The 17,022-nt window shown below is 34.4% G+C and overlaps 1 protein-coding gene across 1 annotated transcript in view; it reads left to right on the forward strand.

Annotated features, from left to right (window-relative positions):
- The window catches only part of LOC141337280 (sodium/mannose cotransporter SLC5A10-like), a 39,352-nt gene extending 26,877 nt beyond the window's left edge, over positions 1–12,475 (forward strand). The window contains exons 9-14 of the mRNA XM_073843070.1: positions 3,311–3,418; positions 3,543–3,693; positions 5,646–5,814; positions 8,765–8,980; positions 11,299–11,389; positions 12,060–12,475. Coding sequence (XP_073699171.1) covers positions 3,311–3,418; positions 3,543–3,693; positions 5,646–5,814; positions 8,765–8,980; positions 11,299–11,389; positions 12,060–12,256 — 932 coding nt within the window. The 3' untranslated portion in view covers positions 12,257–12,475. The remainder of the gene's footprint in view (positions 1–3,310; positions 3,419–3,542; positions 3,694–5,645; positions 5,815–8,764; positions 8,981–11,298; positions 11,390–12,059) is intronic.
- Positions 12,476–17,022: the final 4,547 nt, after the last annotated feature.

A 17,022-nucleotide genomic window follows, 5' to 3' on the forward strand; every position in this document is an offset into this window, starting at 1 on the left:
AATCTGGGGCGGGGCTGCACGTGTCGCCCCGCCCACATGCCTTCTCATTGGTTGTAGGTAAATGAATAATGTCGAGATAACGTTACTCCCACAACTCATCTCATTGGTGGCAAAGTAATGACGTTGAATACATTATGAAGTTAAGGGAAATGAAATAGCAGATAAAATAGCAAAGGAAGTTACTAAAAATAATCAAATTGATTTTACAGTTATTATTAGAGGAACAAAAATTATTATTAAAAATAAATTAAAGAAACAATGGCAACAACAATGGGAAGAAAATAGGAAAGGACGATGGTTTCATAAGATTCAAAGGAGAGTGGGAGAAATAAGGTGTACAGAGAGGAATAGGCGAGAAGAGACAATAATATCAAGGCTTCGGTTTGGACACACGGGATTAAATTAAACATTACTGAAAATAGGTAAACATGGCACAGGGAAATGTGAATATTGCGGGCATGAAGAAACAGTGGAACATCTCATATTAGAGTGCAGGAAATATGAAACTGAAAGAAGACAATTGACTTTTGGAGCGTAATATGGAATTACCCAATATAACCAAAAGATGGCAGCACAGGATTATTTATTATGCAGCTGCCTTTTAAACTCCCTATATTTTTCAAGACGTCTTGCTTTTCGATTTATTATAAAATTACTAGTATAATAAAAGTGCTGAAGATCATTAAGCTAACACACAAACAGCCTATAAGGGTAAATTATTTAAATACTAATATATAGTTCACTACAAATACATTAAATAATTATGGTATAATAATTAAATAATGCACTCAATATGAATCGATAGGAATATGAAATATTTAATAAAATTTAATAACATCTTTTAAGTTTTATCTTGAACTCTAAAATCTATTGATCTATTAACCATACTTGTTCCCGCTGTAGTTTTGTTACTCTAAATTTAGTCTGAATCATTTAAGCTCTTTTTTGCCATCAGCTTGTCAGATGTTTGGTCCAGTTATTACTGTCAATCATAGCAATGAATCGCGCATATTTAGCCGAATTACTCTATTTTACATGGACGTTTGGTCCTCTTAGACAAACAACACTTTTCTTCGATTGTGAATGGATTATGTAGAGAAAACGAACAAAGTACGCTCATATTACGGCACAGTAGCCTACAGTTGACCAGAAATGCCTTAGCTGGCTTGACTAAACAAGGAAGTAATCCGATATGGTAAATTAACAGCGAAATTAGAAGAAATTAAAATATGTTTCAATTTAGTAGATATACTTCGGGAAGGGTCAACAGATGGTTATAGGGTGTTATTTCAATTTCTTAGAGAAATTAATGTATTTGAGCACAGAGGACCCAGACTGCTGTTTCGCGTGTCACTATTAGATCGGGAGTGAGAATCAGAAATAACTGTGAACATTATTATCTTAAATAAATAACAGTCAAATTAATTTATGTGTCGTCATAATTCATTCATGTGTCATAAATGTTTGTATTTATAAACAGCTCTGATGTTTAACAACACTTTTCTATTTATTAATTTAATAACATAAGGATAGTGGACACTCTTGCTGATAATTTTCCACATTTATGTATCTTATTAACAATTAAGACAATAATTAAAAAAAAGCTGTAAATAAACACCACTGGTTAACATTGCATAACATGCTTGTAAATGTATGTAACCTTGGACCACAAACCAGTCATAAGCGTACGTTTTAATTGAGATTTGCACACATCTGAAAGCTGAATAAATAAGCAAAGGATTCAGCGTTTATATTAAATGTATAATTCATAAGTATAGTTTCCAACTGCATTTGGCGTCAATCCATTTCACTAACCAATGAGATGAGTTGTGGGAGGGATGTTGTGTCGACGTCATTAATTTACCTACTACCAATGAGAAGGCATGTGGGCGGGGCGACACGTGCAGCCCCACCCCAGATTCAGCACCGCCTCGATCTGCAGGCTGCAGACAGGTGCACTTGGAAACACTGGCTACCATAGATATACATACGTAGATGTATATTTTTATCACACTGTACAACAATAATACTGTTTTTTTTTTATTACAGTAAGGGCTAAATTTAGGGTTGGGTAGGTGTTGACGTAAAAAAAAAAAAACACAATCTAATAGGTAGAAAAAATAATTTCATTCTTAGTTAGTTAGTAAACAGTACATCTTATTGAACATAATTTATTTTCATCAACAAATTATCATAGAACAGCTTTATGAGCTTTATGATCCATTCTCAAAGACTTACTTTTAGTCATTATTTGGGTAGCACACATATTCTGAATGCCTTCAGCAGAATTCAAATTAGCCATTTTAATCTAGATTAATCTAGATTAATTCCAAGATTTAATCTAGATTAATCTAGATTAAAATAATTAATCTATGCCCACCCCTAGTTACTACTTTTTATTATTTGCATTTTCATGAATGGTTTGTTTCAGAATTCAAATTATTAGTAATCTATATATAGTCTATACACACACACACACACACACACACACACACACACACACACACACACACACAGTGTTGGGGAGTTACATGTCACAGTTACATAATTTAATTACAAACTAATCAGTTACAGTTACTGAGAAAAATGTGTAATTAAATTACAGCTACTTATGAAAATGTTAATGATTACAAATCTGAATATTTTCAAACACGCACACACTTAATTGATTGCTTTCCCAAATTGCAATAACTGCTCTAAAATATGAGACAGCAATGTTTTAGGAGTTTAGAACACAGAATAGGACGCATGTTTTTTTGATAACAGTTTTACTTCCTGTTTTTAAGATGAACTGTTTTTTCCAAGGTATTGTTAGATGCCAGTGTTTCGTGTCATAGCTGTACAAATATTTGATTTCAAAAACAGTATCATTTAAATATTTAGTTTTTAAGTATTTAAACTTAGAACAATCTCAAAGTAAAAAAAAACGATTGATAGCGATTAATTGCATTCAAAATAAACGTTATATAAGGGCTTATATAAGGTCTGTCAAATGATTAATCACTTTTAATATATGTGTGTATTTTCTATTTTTTTATTGTAAATTATGTATTTTCATTTTATATTGTATTACTTAATTCTTAGCTTTTTTATCAGTTTCCAAACTCCAGTAAGTTCAGTTTGAGAAACCCTGACTTATGCTGACATTTATTTTAAGATGTTTTTTGAAGATTACTTTTAAACTTAAAATAGTATTTCATGTGTCAAACTAAAGGCATTTCTCTGAAATCATGTCAGTGAGAAATTGCACTGAGAAATTTGCACTGAAGTAAATAATAATAATGTTCATCACTTCATCTTTTTTTTTCAGACACAGTGGCTTGTGTGGACCCTGAAGAGTGTTTAAAGGTGTGTGGTGCAGAGGTGGGCTGTTCCAACCTTGCTTTTCCAAAATTGGTCATCGAACTCATGCCCAGCGGTAATAAGAATCACTTTTTTTGTTTTCAAACTGACTTGTTTGAATTGATAACGTACTTAATTAAATGCGTAGTCCATGCCATCTTTATTTGAGCATAAATCATGCAACTGCACATGTGTTCCAGGCCTCAGGGGATTGATGATAGCTGTAATGATGGCAGCTTTAATGTCATCACTGACCTCCATCTTCAACAGCAGTAGCACCCTCTTCACCATGGACATCTGGAAGAAGTATCGAAGAGGTGCTAGCGAGAAGGAGCTGCTGCTGGTTGGCAGGTGTTTATGACTGTTTGTTTACATTTCATGCACCAAATCGTGTTGCCTATTTAAAATCATTCATCATTATGAGTTGCATAAAGGTTACTTGTTGTCTAAGATCCATCGTCATAGTGTTTTTCATGCAAAAGCAATTACATGAAAGAATGCAGAAATGATTCATAGCCTCAGAAATGCAATGCACAACCACATGTGAGCTAGACATGAAGAGGTAGATTCATCATTGGCTCATATTTAAGTTCTGTCATTGTGTTGAGATCAATTTAATTAAAATAAAACCACAGTTTATAAAATTAGACAATGGAAGAAGACTAGTAGCCAGATAACGGTGAAATTAATTAGCAAATATTAGTTCAGCTTACAGTTGAGGTCAAAATGTTAATTATTTTACCAAAATAAGTAAATATTGAAATGACCTGAATAGAATATTTCACATAAAAGATGCTTACATATAGTCCACAAGAGAAAATAGTGGTTGAATTTATAAAAGTGACCCGGTTCAAAAGTTTACATCCCCTTCATTCTTAATACATTGTTGTTACCTGAATGATCCACAGCTGTGTTTTTTTTTAGTGATAGTTGTTCATGAGTCTCGTTTGTCCTGTCATCTTTTCACACTGAGACAACTGAGGGACTCATATGCAGCTATTACAGAAGGTTCAAACGCTCATGGATGTTTCAGAAGAGAAAAAAAAACACATGTATAATCTTTTGAACAGAATGAAAATGTGTATCATTTTTTTTTTTTTTTTTTTTTTTGCCTAAATATAATATTTTTTTCATTTAGTACTGCTCTTTACCCTGCTCTACAAATTCTAAAAGTTTTCACCCCCCGGCTCTTAATGCATGTTTTTTCCTTCTGGAGCATCAGTGAGTGTTTGAACCTTCTGTAATAGTTGCACATAAGTCTCATAGTTGTCCTAAAAAATGTTGTCCACAAAAATGCTGGGGGAAAAAAAAGAATTTGTGGGACCTGAAGAATTTTTCTGAAGAACAGCACAGTCTTAAGAGTCAAGGAGATGTAATCTTTGGAACTTGGTCATTTTTTTCTTGTCGACTGTATGTAAACATTTTTTATTTGAAATATCTCATTCAGGTCAGTACTAAATAAACAATAACATGCATTTTGTAGGATTCCTCTTATTTTGGTAAAATAATTAACATTTTGCAGATTCTGCAAGGGGGTGTAAACTTTTGACCTCAACTGTATACACATAATGACTTTCATTTTCCATATTAAGAACTGTGGTTCACCCAAAAAAAAAAATATTCTGAAAAGTTTACAGTAAAATTCCGGCAATCACAGCTGCCATTTTTTTTTACCCTAAACTTAAATTTTTTTTTAGAAAAAAAAAAATACAGTAGCAATGTTCTAAGTTTTACAATTTCTCTTAAATTTACATTTAAATACTGTAATTTCATTAACTTATAAAATGTTAATGTACCAACTTACTGAAGTACTGAAATCTGTATTGTAACTTTGTAATACACTGATAACCACGTGTCACATGATGAACGAAAGCAGCTTTTAAATATTAACATATATGCAGGTAATATTATGGTAACACACATGAAACTGAAATAATGCAATAAAACATTAATTTAACAACATTATATGTAACATACAACCCTAATGTACAAAACTGATAAGAAAAAAACTAAGAAGAAAGTTATTTTAACAAAAAAAACCATAAAATTTAAAAAATATATAATGCAGGGAATTCTGGTAATGACAATTTAGTGTTTTTCACTGTAAATTTAACATTCTTTTTCACTTCCAGATAACGGTATACTACCATAAAATTACATGCCATGTCCAATGCAGTTTTCACCATATACGGGAACTTACCATTAGCATTTTTACAGTTTTTACCGTTTTTACCATTACAGTAATTTTTTACAGTGTTGAAACTGAAGATGATCATAAAATGTATGTCGATTTGTTTTCCCAGGATAGTGACTGTCATTTTGGTGGTGATTAGCGTGGTTTGGATCCCGATTCTTCAGAGCGCTAACAGCGGCCAGCTGTATGTTTACATCCAGTCAGTAACCAGCTATCTGGCCCCTCCTGTCACTGCCATTTTTGTAATGGCTATTTTCTGGAAAAGAACCAATGAGGCGGTAATGCTCACACAAACGCAAACATACAACAAATAAACACTCAAAGCCTCACTTAGACTATGTACATATTGACATACAATATTAAACAGTCACATGCATTCGAAGAAACCACTTCTCTCTCGTGAAGAAGGAATGTCTGGCTGTTTTAATGTAGCGCATTAGTGAGGGTGTGTGTATTTGTCTGTTAGAGCACACAAAGAGTGTGTACATGTTTGAATGACAGCGAAAGAGAGTGTTACTTTCACTTAGAAATTATTGAGAAGATACATACCTGTATTTACGGAAAATAGGTCACACCTTAATATAAGCTATTTTATTATTGTGTTGCTGAGTCATAAATTGTGTTTTTGAAAAACATGATAAGTCACACCTGTATAATCTGCATTTTGTTTTCACATTTAGTACAATCTTTTCAATTGCATGTGACGGTTGTCTTCTATCCTGTTTATTAGTACAATGATGTTATTGTGAAAAGAATATGTAAAGTAGTTACGTAAAATAGTTGAAAAGAGGGAACAGATAAAAGGATAGATAGATGTGTGAAAAGTTTTCTTGAGATCTTTGCTGGGAATAAACAGAATACATTCATAGAACAGGAGTAGCTTTGTGTGAGAGTCCATAAACCACAGAAAAAAGAAAAAGGCCTTGTGATTCACATTCATTCTCTGAACCCCCCCAAACCCCATGTGCTTTGACAAATATGCTTAGAATGAACGTTTAAGAACGATTGTGGTGTACCAGGCTAATTATCTTAGATGTTTTACTTTGAGCAAAGAACAAAACTGAGTGACCATATCTGCTCACAGTCTAGAACTAGTTCTTAACCAGGCAGTTAAACGAAAGAATGAAAACCTGTTTGAAGAAACCATTTAAGAGCTTTAAAACTGGGAGGGTGGGATTTTAAAAATCCTGTTTGTTTTTACCCTGAAGGGTCATTTAGTGGAAAATCATCCTCTGTCCCCTATAGCAAACAGGAAATACCCATTTCAGTTTGTGAGATCTCAGATAAGTAATGGTTCTTAAAAAAAGTCTAAGATTAGTTTAGTTGTAGACAATGCTATAGTGAAAGCTAATGTTCCCCTGGGAAAAAAAGAAGTTTGCCTAATGAAACTTAAACTGTCCAGGCGACATTCATAGGGTAAGAAATAAATCGTTACAGTGAACGTATTTGTGTAAGTGTATCCATGTGAGTCAGTAACAAACAGCCAAATTTATACAAGAATAAAATCAGTTAAACTTACATAATAGAGAAAAATCTGCTGTCTTTACACGCAACACATTTTTTGGCAAATCGCTTGGATAAATGTCAGTGAAATATGACATGATTCGCAGGAATTGCTGTGCTTGTCAAGGGCCTTTCACACCTCGCTCCACCCTTTAGTTCCCTTAAATAAGCAAATAAGAGCCTGTCATGTCAGGAATCTCATCTTAGAGTTCAGTCAGTACACCCTCTCAAGATACCTGAAATGTTTAAAAATAAATAATTAGTTTAACAGTGTCCCACGCTCAAATAACACACTGAGGAAAAGGAACACTGCTATATGTTGAAAGTTGAAAGTTTATAAGCAACAGATAATGCCAAATCTTCCTAGAGCTCAAACAGTAGAAGGTCATGGGTTCGATTTCAAAGTGAAATGATCAAATGTGCATTTTGAATGCAATGTAGCCGCTTTGGATAAAAGTGTCTTCAAAATGTTTAAATGTGACCAGTCTTAAACCAGTCTTAAGTAGCACTGGTATATTTGTAACATTAGCCAAAAATACATTGTATGGGTCAAAATGATTGATTTTTCTTTTATGCCAAAAATCATTAGGATATTAAAGGAGTACTTCACTTCCAGAACAACAATGTACAGATAATGTACTCACCCTCTTGTCATCCAAGATGTCCATGTCTTTCTTTCTTCAGCCGTAAAGAAATTATGTTTTTTGAGGAAACCATTTCAGGATTTTCCATATAATGGACTTCTATGGTGCCCCCCAGCTTGAACTTCCAAAATGCAGTTTAAATGCAGCTTCAAAGGGCTCTAAATGATCCCACCCGTGGAAGAAGGGTCCCATCCAGTGAAACGATCAGTTATTTTCTTTAACCGCAAACTCTCATTTTGGTCTAGCTCTGCGTGAACTGTGTGTATTCCTGTTTGTGACAGTTAGGGTATATCGAAAAACTCCCATTTCATTTTCTCTTCCAACTTCAAAATTGTCCTACATCGGTGATTTACCTTTTTTTGTAAACAGTGTTTGACCTTCTGTGTATGTTCACTTTGTAAACACTGGGTTGGACGATTTTTAAGTAGGAGGTGAAAATAAAATGGGAGTTTTTCGACATACCCTAACCATCATAAACAGGAGTACACAGTCAATGAAGAGCATTTGCGGTTAAAAAGTATATGAACTGTAATTTTTTTTTTTTTAGAAAATGACCAATCATTTCGCTAGATAAGTCCCTTTTTCCTCGGCTGGGATCATTTAAAGCTCTTTGAAGCTGCATTTAAACTGCATTTTGGAAGTTCAAATTTGGGGGCACCATAGATATCCATAATATGGAGAGAAATCCTGAAATGGTTTCCTCAAAAACAATTTCTTTATGACTGAAGAAAGAGAGACATATACATCTTGGATGACAAGGGGGTGACAAGACTCCTTTAAGTAAAGATAATGTTCTATGAAGATATTTTGATATTTTTGCTAAGAACTTCATTTGGACAACTTTAAAGTTGATTTTCTCAATATTTAGATTTTTTTTTTTGCTCCCTCAGATTCCAGATTTTCAAGTAGTTGTATTCGGCCAAATATCCTATCCTAAACCATACATCAATGGAAAGCTTATTTATTCAGCTTCAAAAATTGACCATTATGACTGTTTTTGTGGTCGAGGGTCACAAATGTAAATGCTAAGATGTTTTCTGAAGAGTCTTCTTCATGTATTTGTTTGGTATTGTGTATGCAGGGAGCATTCTGGGGCCTGATGGTGGGTCTAGCGGTGGGACTGACACGGATGGTTCTAGAGTTTGCGTTTCCTCCCCCTCGCTGTGGAGTTTTTGACCCTGCTCCCTCCGTCCTAAGGAGTGTACACTACCTGCACTTTGCCATCATACTCTGCGCCCTGACTGCTGCTGTTGTGGCGGTGATCAGTCTGCTGACACCTCCACCCACTGATGAACAGGTATTAGTCACTTCTATTTAAATAAATAAATTATTCTTTTAGCTCCTTGTCTGATCTTTAGACTTTGGCTTTGTTTTAGAATCAAGTATACTACCTTTTAGTGCTGGGCGTTACACCGGTTCAAACGGTAAACCGGTTTGAATTACATGCATGGTGGGAATTTTTTTCAAAACTGGCATACCAGTGCAAGTGGCTAAGCAACATAGACACTGCATACACTTCTCACTAATGGTTAGAGAACTTTAGGCACTATTAATAACAGACAGCTAATTATTCGATTGGGCAAATAACCAAACTGTAAACAGTTGTTAACAGAGATGCCGAAGATGAGCGCAAAGTGGAGAAAACACTGTAGCAGGCAGAGCGAATCAGAAAATCAGAAAATGCTAAAAACTGAATTGGGGGTGGGGTTTATATGAATGTATCTCTGAGACGAATTGACAGTCTTCATAAAAGTTTAGATGGTATTTATTTTTCATCTTACCTTCGTATAATGCATATTAATGTATTTAAAAGCAAAACAGTAACCAAGGAAGCTGTGTTACTGCTGTTCCATAAGCGCCACCTGCTGTCAGAGAGTGAATTTGCATTCGTTCAGATATGTTTTATGTATTATAATTTGTCAAAGCTAAGGTCAGACCGTTTTGTGTTTGCTTTAATATTTTAAGTATACAATCTAATTTAACGTAACATGTTTGTTTGGATTGTGATTAAAATGCAGTGGTTCTGCAACTGCATTCTGATTTATATAAAGGCACAGTCGTCAGGGGGAAAGAAACATGATAAACCTTGAAACTGCCAGAATCTTACGAAAAAAACATGATACAGATTTTTGGTCAAACCACCCTTTTAAAAGTTTGGAGTCAGTAATATTTTTGTAAAAACTCCCTTAAAGGAGAAGTCCGGTGTGATATTGACCTAAAGTGTATTGAATCATGATACCGAGTGTGAACGTACCTTGCATATCTCATCTCGGTTTGTGCCCTGCAGTCCGAAATCCGGGGTTAGTTAGCCGATGCTCACAACAGGTTGTCAATGAGGGTGAATAGGGCATCGGAGTAGCCATGTAAATAAATCACTGTTTTATGCCATTTACGAGGCACAAAGTAGCTCCACACTTCATTGGTAGACTTCCAAGGGCCCTGACATTTAAAACGAGACATTGAGAACTCAGAAAAACCGAGATGAGATATGCAAGGTACGTTCACACTCGGTATCATGATTCAGTACACTTTAGGTCAATATCACACCGGACTTCTCCTTTAACCAAGGCTGCATTATTTAACCTAAAATACACTAAAGACAGTAATATTATAAAATAGTGTTGCAATATAGTTGCTCTAATTTTAAAATGTAATTTATTTCTCTGATGGCAAAGCTGAATTTTCAGAAGCCATTACTCAAGTCTTCAGTGTCACATGATCCCTCAGAAACCAATATGCTGATTTGCTGCTCAAGAAACATTTATTATTATTATCAACGTTAGAAACAGTTTTGTAACATCATAATTGTTTTTACTGTCAATTTTTATCAGTTCAATGCATCTTTGCTAATTATTTTCCTTCAGAAAAACCTTGCTGTCACCAAAGTTTTGAATGGTACTGTACTTGCTGCAGTATTTGAAACAGTTTGCATTATGCAAACAGTAGTACAATATGCTACACTGTTGTCACAGGAACTCATTGCAAGCATGTTATTCTGCTATTTACATACCGGAACAGATATAAAAATACCTATTTTGCATTTTTACTACAGTTTTGTTTAAAAATATCTCAACTCTTGACAGTTGAATCAAGTATAACAAGTAAAGAAAAGACCTTAAAGGGATAGGTAACCCAAAAATGAAAATTCGGTCATTAATTACTCATCCTCATGTCATTTCAAACCATGAGGTCACAAATTAAGCTATTTTTGATTAAATCTGAGAGAATAGACAGCAACATAACTATCACGTACAAGGCCTAGAAATGTAGTAAGGACATCGATAAAATAGTCCATGTGACTATTAGTCTGTCAGTGGTTCAACTGGAATCACAGTATATGAAGCTACAAGAATAGTATGTGTGCAATGAAAGCAAAAAGAACAACTATGCATTATATATGCATCATATACTGCAGAAATAATAAGAGTAGTGTGGTAGTACGCCATTCCAAATATAGCCTAACCCAGTATACTATACTTTACTTGTACTTCATAGAAAGCTTAATCAATCCCTTCATTCAGGAGCTGTTTGAAATTTAATGAATTGATTTGCTAAATTGAATAAAATCCAGTAGTATATCATGTCTAGAGTGGCTTGTGTTTTATTTTGTTTCAGATACGTAATCTTACCTGGTGGACTCTACATAACAGCACTGAGAGAGAAATACCTCTACAGAAAGTTACTACAGTCAGCCGCAGAACGGACGGTATGGAACACATACACACATACACTTCTCATCTCATAGGCTTTCATTGTATTTAAATTGGGTTTAATTATATTTTCAATCACCTAAACAGACCTCTAGCCCTAAACACATCACTACATTTAAATAGAAACATGATTCGGCTGATTTATACAGTAAGCCTCATCGACTACTAAAGACTAGTCAGTGTTTAACAGGTTTAGCTATATTAGTAAGGACATTTCTAAATAGTGAGGACATTATGGACCTCACAAGTATAGCCAAACCTGTACACACACTAATGCAGCTTTTTAATGCAGAACGGAGGTGTGAGAGGAGTTTCCAGCATGATAGATCTCATGAGGATTGTTGTGGCCTATTCATCAGGGTGTGGTGCTGTTCTACATCTGTGTATCAGTTGACAAAGCAAAAGTGTTTTATATGCGTGAGAACACACACAAGGAACTGAGAAAAATACCAATTGTCAATTTATCGGTTTTGAATGCATGGAAGCTTACTGCATACGGAGGATCGTGTTACCAAAAGTTTAAAATTAGATTTCTCTAATATGTGTGCACAATCACACAATATGTAATTTAATGAAGCGTACTAATTCAGTTTTTCGAAATTGGTATAAACCTAATGTATTTCTCATGATATTGCATTTTTCTCTAACATTTTTGTTTCGATATAGGTTGTGAGTCTGTGCGCAGGGGTAAGTGTGTTCGCACCGCTGGGTTCTGTAGCCCTCGACCTGGCCGGCTTGCACCCGGGACGCCACCTCCTGTGATTCACAGCATCAGAGAAGATCCCTTCTGGTCTCGTTTCTGTTGTGTCAATGCTATCATTCTCATGTGCGTCAACATCTTCCTCTATGCTTACTATGCGTAACACACATATTGTTTTTTGTCTTTTTGATACAAATGCATCACCTAGACTTCTGAAAAAACCTTTGGGATTTTACTTATTACATGGCATGAAAACATTGGAATTGGTACAATTAATAAAAAAAATAGTAATATAAATCCTATGGAAGCTATTGTTTCTGCTATTGACTTTTTTTCTCTAAACTTTTGAATTTTGAGACATAAACTTACAACTCTGATGAAAAAAAGTCAAAATTGCAAGATTAAAAAAAAGTTTATATCTTGCAATTGTTTTTTTTTCCTGAATTCTGAGTTCCGTTTTTCCCCGCAATGGAATAAAAATAAAAAAGGTAATTGTGAGTTTTTAATCACACTATTCTTTTTGTTTCTTGCAATTGCGAGTTTATATTACATTTTTCATTTTGTATCCATTGGCAGAAACAAGCTTCCATAAAATCCCTTCATATTATTTGGCTACATAAAACATTTTCTAGATTGTGTTTTAATAGTTGTTCAGTTAGATTTATACAATTGAGGTCAAAAGCTTAGATACGCCTTGCAGAATCTGCAAAATGTTAATTATTTTATATAAAATAAGAGGGATCCTACAAAATGCATGTTACTTTTTATTTGGTACTGTCCTGAATAAGATATTTCACGTAAAATATGTTTACATATAGTCCACAAGAGAAAAAATAGTTGAATTAATAAAAACGACCCTGTTCAAAATTCAGTTGATTCTGAATACTGTGTTGTTACCTGAATGATCCACAGCTGTGTTTTTTGTTTAGTGATAGTTGTTCATGAGTCCCTTGTTTGTCCTGAACAGTTAAACTGCCCGCTGTTCTTCAGAAAAATCCATCAGGTCCCACTAATTCTGTGGTTTTTCAGCATTTTTGTGTATTTGAACCCTTTCCAACAATGACTGTATGATTTTGAGATCCATCTTTTCACACCGAAGACAACTGAGGGACTCATATGCAGCTATTACAGAAGGTTTAAATGCTCACTGATGCTTCAGAAGGTTTCCCAGAAGACAAAATAAGTTAAATTTTCCCTAGTCTTCAAATTCCAACATTTTTCACCCCCCGGCTCTTAAAGGAACACTCCACTTTTTTTGGAAATAGGCTCATTCTCCAATTCCCCCCTGAGTTAATAAGTTGAGTTTTACCGTTTTGAAATCCATTCAGCCGTTCTCCTGTTCTGGCGATATCACTTTTAGCATGGCTTAGCATAGATCATTGAATCCTATTAGACCAATAGCATCGCGTTCAAAAATGATCAACGAGTTTCGATATTTGTCCTATTTAAAACTTGACTCTTCTGTAGTTATATCGTGTACTAAGACCGGTGGAAATGCAAAGCTGCGAGTTTCTAGGCTGATAAGATTAGGAACTACACTCCCATTCTGGCGTAATAGTCAAGGAAGTTTGCTGCCGTAATAAGGCTGAAGCAGGAGCAGTAATACCACACAGCACATGTGCAAATGCTAAACTAGCTGGGAACTCATTTCTGATAATACTCCGCCTGCTGCGTCCATATTACAGCAGCAAACTTCCTTGACTATTATGCCGGAATGGAAGTGTAGTTCTTAATCTTATCAGCCTAGAAACTCGCAGCTTTACATTTTCCGCTGGTCTTAGTACACGATATAACTGCAGAAGAGTCAAGTTTTAAATACAACAAATATGGAAACTCGTTGGTCATTTTTGAACGCGATGCTATTGGTCTAATAGGATTCAATGATCTATGCTAAGCTATGCTAAAAGTGATATCGCCAGAACGGGAGAACGGCTGAATGGATTTCAAAACGGTAAAAATCAACTTATTAACTCGGGGGGAGTTGGAGAATGAGCCTATTTCCAAAAAAAGTGGAGTGTTCCTTTAATGCATCTTGTTTCCTTCTGGAACATCAGTGAGCATTTGAACCTTCTGTAATAGTTGCATATGAGTCCCCCAGCTGTCCTCAGTGTGGAAAGATGACAGGACAAACGAGACTCATGAACAACTATCACTAAAAAAACACAGCTGTGGATCATTCAGGTAACAACACAGTATTATGAATCAAGTGTATGTAAACTTTTGAACAGGGTCATTTTTCTGAATTGTACTATTATTTCCTCTTGTGGACTATATGTAAACATCTTTTATGTGAAATATCTTATTCAGGTCCGAACCAAAATACGAAATAACATGCATTAAGTATGATCCCTTTTATTTTGCTAAAATGATTAACATTTTGCAGATTCTGCAAAGTGTATGTAAACATTTGACCTCAACTGTATATAATGCATATATGCACTACATAAAAGAACTGTATATCTGCCTTTGAGAATAGAGCAAAAAATAAATTAGCGCGAGTTTTCTCACAGTGCATGTTTAGAAGGTAATACGTTGCGCTTATAGTAAGAGCTTATAGTGTATGTTTGATAAATATGTTCATGTTGACTGGGAAAATTTAAATATGCTCATTACCAGATACTCCCAAAGATGTGGGTGCAGTTTTGCTCCTTAGAAATAAATGAACAGTGATTATACTGTAATTTTCTGTACAGCACATCATTGACTGTGTAATTTGTGTCTAAATAATTGTTTCAACAATTGCGTGAGAGTAGCCATAGTTTATATGATCGTAAGAACAGCGTGTAATTGATTTTATGAGTGGGCATTTAGGGTGGGTTATATAAAACATTGTTTAACTTTTCCCTTAATTTATATTGTTTTATTGTTAATGTGCAAATGAAATATTGATATATTAAAATCACAATGCAATGTGTAAACCAAGTGTTTTGTGTTGGCAGATTTGAAAACGTTTTAGGTTAGATGCACAAATCCTGCTTTACAATTAAATACAAATGTGAACAGCAATACACTTAGTAAATAAAAGTTTATTTTTCCCTTGAGTTGATAGTTCTTAAAGACAACATGTGCTTGTAAAATACATCCTTACATTATCATTACACAAATACTGTACATTACGACCTGACATTGCTATATTTCTACAAAAGTCTATCATATATTAAACACAACATAAATAGCAATGCTTGCTATCTAAATGTGTACAGCCAATTTATATGATAATAGGTGTAAAGATGAGTCAGCGGTTTGACTGGCTCATGTTTTATTGCATTACGTGTCAGAACGCCAGCGTTGCAGCAAAGCCTTGCTCGCCGATATGCTGTATATTTTGCATATCGCTGAACAACAGGAGTAATTTCAAGGGAAAATATCAGTTTAACCTGTCATTTTACACATCATACATAACAATGTAAATGAAATAACATTGCTTGTTATAAATTAATGAATCAGTTAAGGATAATTATTTTAATAATGTCACTCAAAAATAATATCAGCTTATTATTGCTTATTTTTGCGCTCATTACATAAACAGCACTAGACATCCCAAATGTTTTCACATGGCATAGGTGGATCCAACATTTGTTTTCCATTAAAACATCAGTCAGAGGTCTTCCTGAACAGAAACGTGACTGATAACAATTGAAACAACCCCCTCTCACTCTAATAATGGGTACAGAAATTATAATCACCTCTGTGTTAAACAACATAAAGATATTTTCTGTTGGCTTTATCAATGATTTGTTAAATTTAGGTTTAGGAAATTAAGTTAGCAATTTATAATAATTACTAGTCGTGTAAAATACATTTTTATGGTAAGGTTTTTAACATTACAGTAAAAAATAAAAATCAAATAAAAAAAATATAAGGTGTGCAATTTGTCACTAAATAAAATTACAAAAATAAATGCGACAGCCACACTGAAAAAAATGATTCATTGGTAAGTGGTTGCAATCAATTTATTTCAGCTACATTTAAATAAATACATTTTGTTGACTAACTTTCAACGTTTTTACTTAAATGCAGCTAAAATAAATGGATTGCAACCACCTACCTTAAAAAAAATGTAGTAAATTCAATGAATAATTTCTTTCAGTGCATCCTGGGCACTCATCCAATCTGTCATTGGATGATAAAAATAATAGCCCCACCCCAAACTCACATCATTGGTCAAGCAAATGTTTTGATAGCACCACAAAGCCACAGTGTTTACAGAGAAATAAACATGCAAATGATTTAAAGTTTGCATATTAATCTTGGACTTTTACAGAAATACATTTTAATTCACAAAAATTGTCAGCATCAAAAGTATGTTGATGGCATGTTTATGGTATGTTTAAGTACAATCAAGAAAAAGTAAAGAAAATAAATATAATATTTGCCATGTATGTAGAACTTTATATTGAATTGGAAAAAATATATTATAGTAGTTCTGGTTAAAACATTAAATGCAACACAAAAAAATGCAAGGTTGATTCTTCAACTCTAAGCCATACCTTTATTTAAAAGAACTTAAAGGTATTTGAAGAAGAATAGACAGGAAGCTCGGATGATGGGTGATCAATAACTAAGTGACACTGAATAGTCAAATGTTATGTTTCTTAAGGGTGTTACTAAACTGGTTTGTTGACTAGGTGTAACTGACTTCTGATTTGCTTTCTGAAAGCGATCAACGTGGGCAAAGGCTGACCTTTGACACATAAGACTGAATCGCAAACCTTAAATACAGCAACCATTGATGAATAAGGCTTAATTTACCTTCATGTTTATGAAGAGTGTGTTTGACTGATGAGTATGTCTGGGGCTCTCATCTAGTGAGTTTAACTGTACAGGATGTTGACACGCGTAGCTGCACTTCAGTGATAAATTGGCTGCACGTACTCTGGCGGAAATACGCCCACTCGTCCGCGGCACCGCCCCCTCCAGCACTGGGCA

This window comes from Garra rufa, chromosome 6 (genome assembly GCF_049309525.1).
Source record: "Garra rufa chromosome 6, GarRuf1.0, whole genome shotgun sequence".
NCBI lineage: Eukaryota > Metazoa > Chordata > Actinopteri > Cypriniformes > Cyprinidae > Garra > Garra rufa.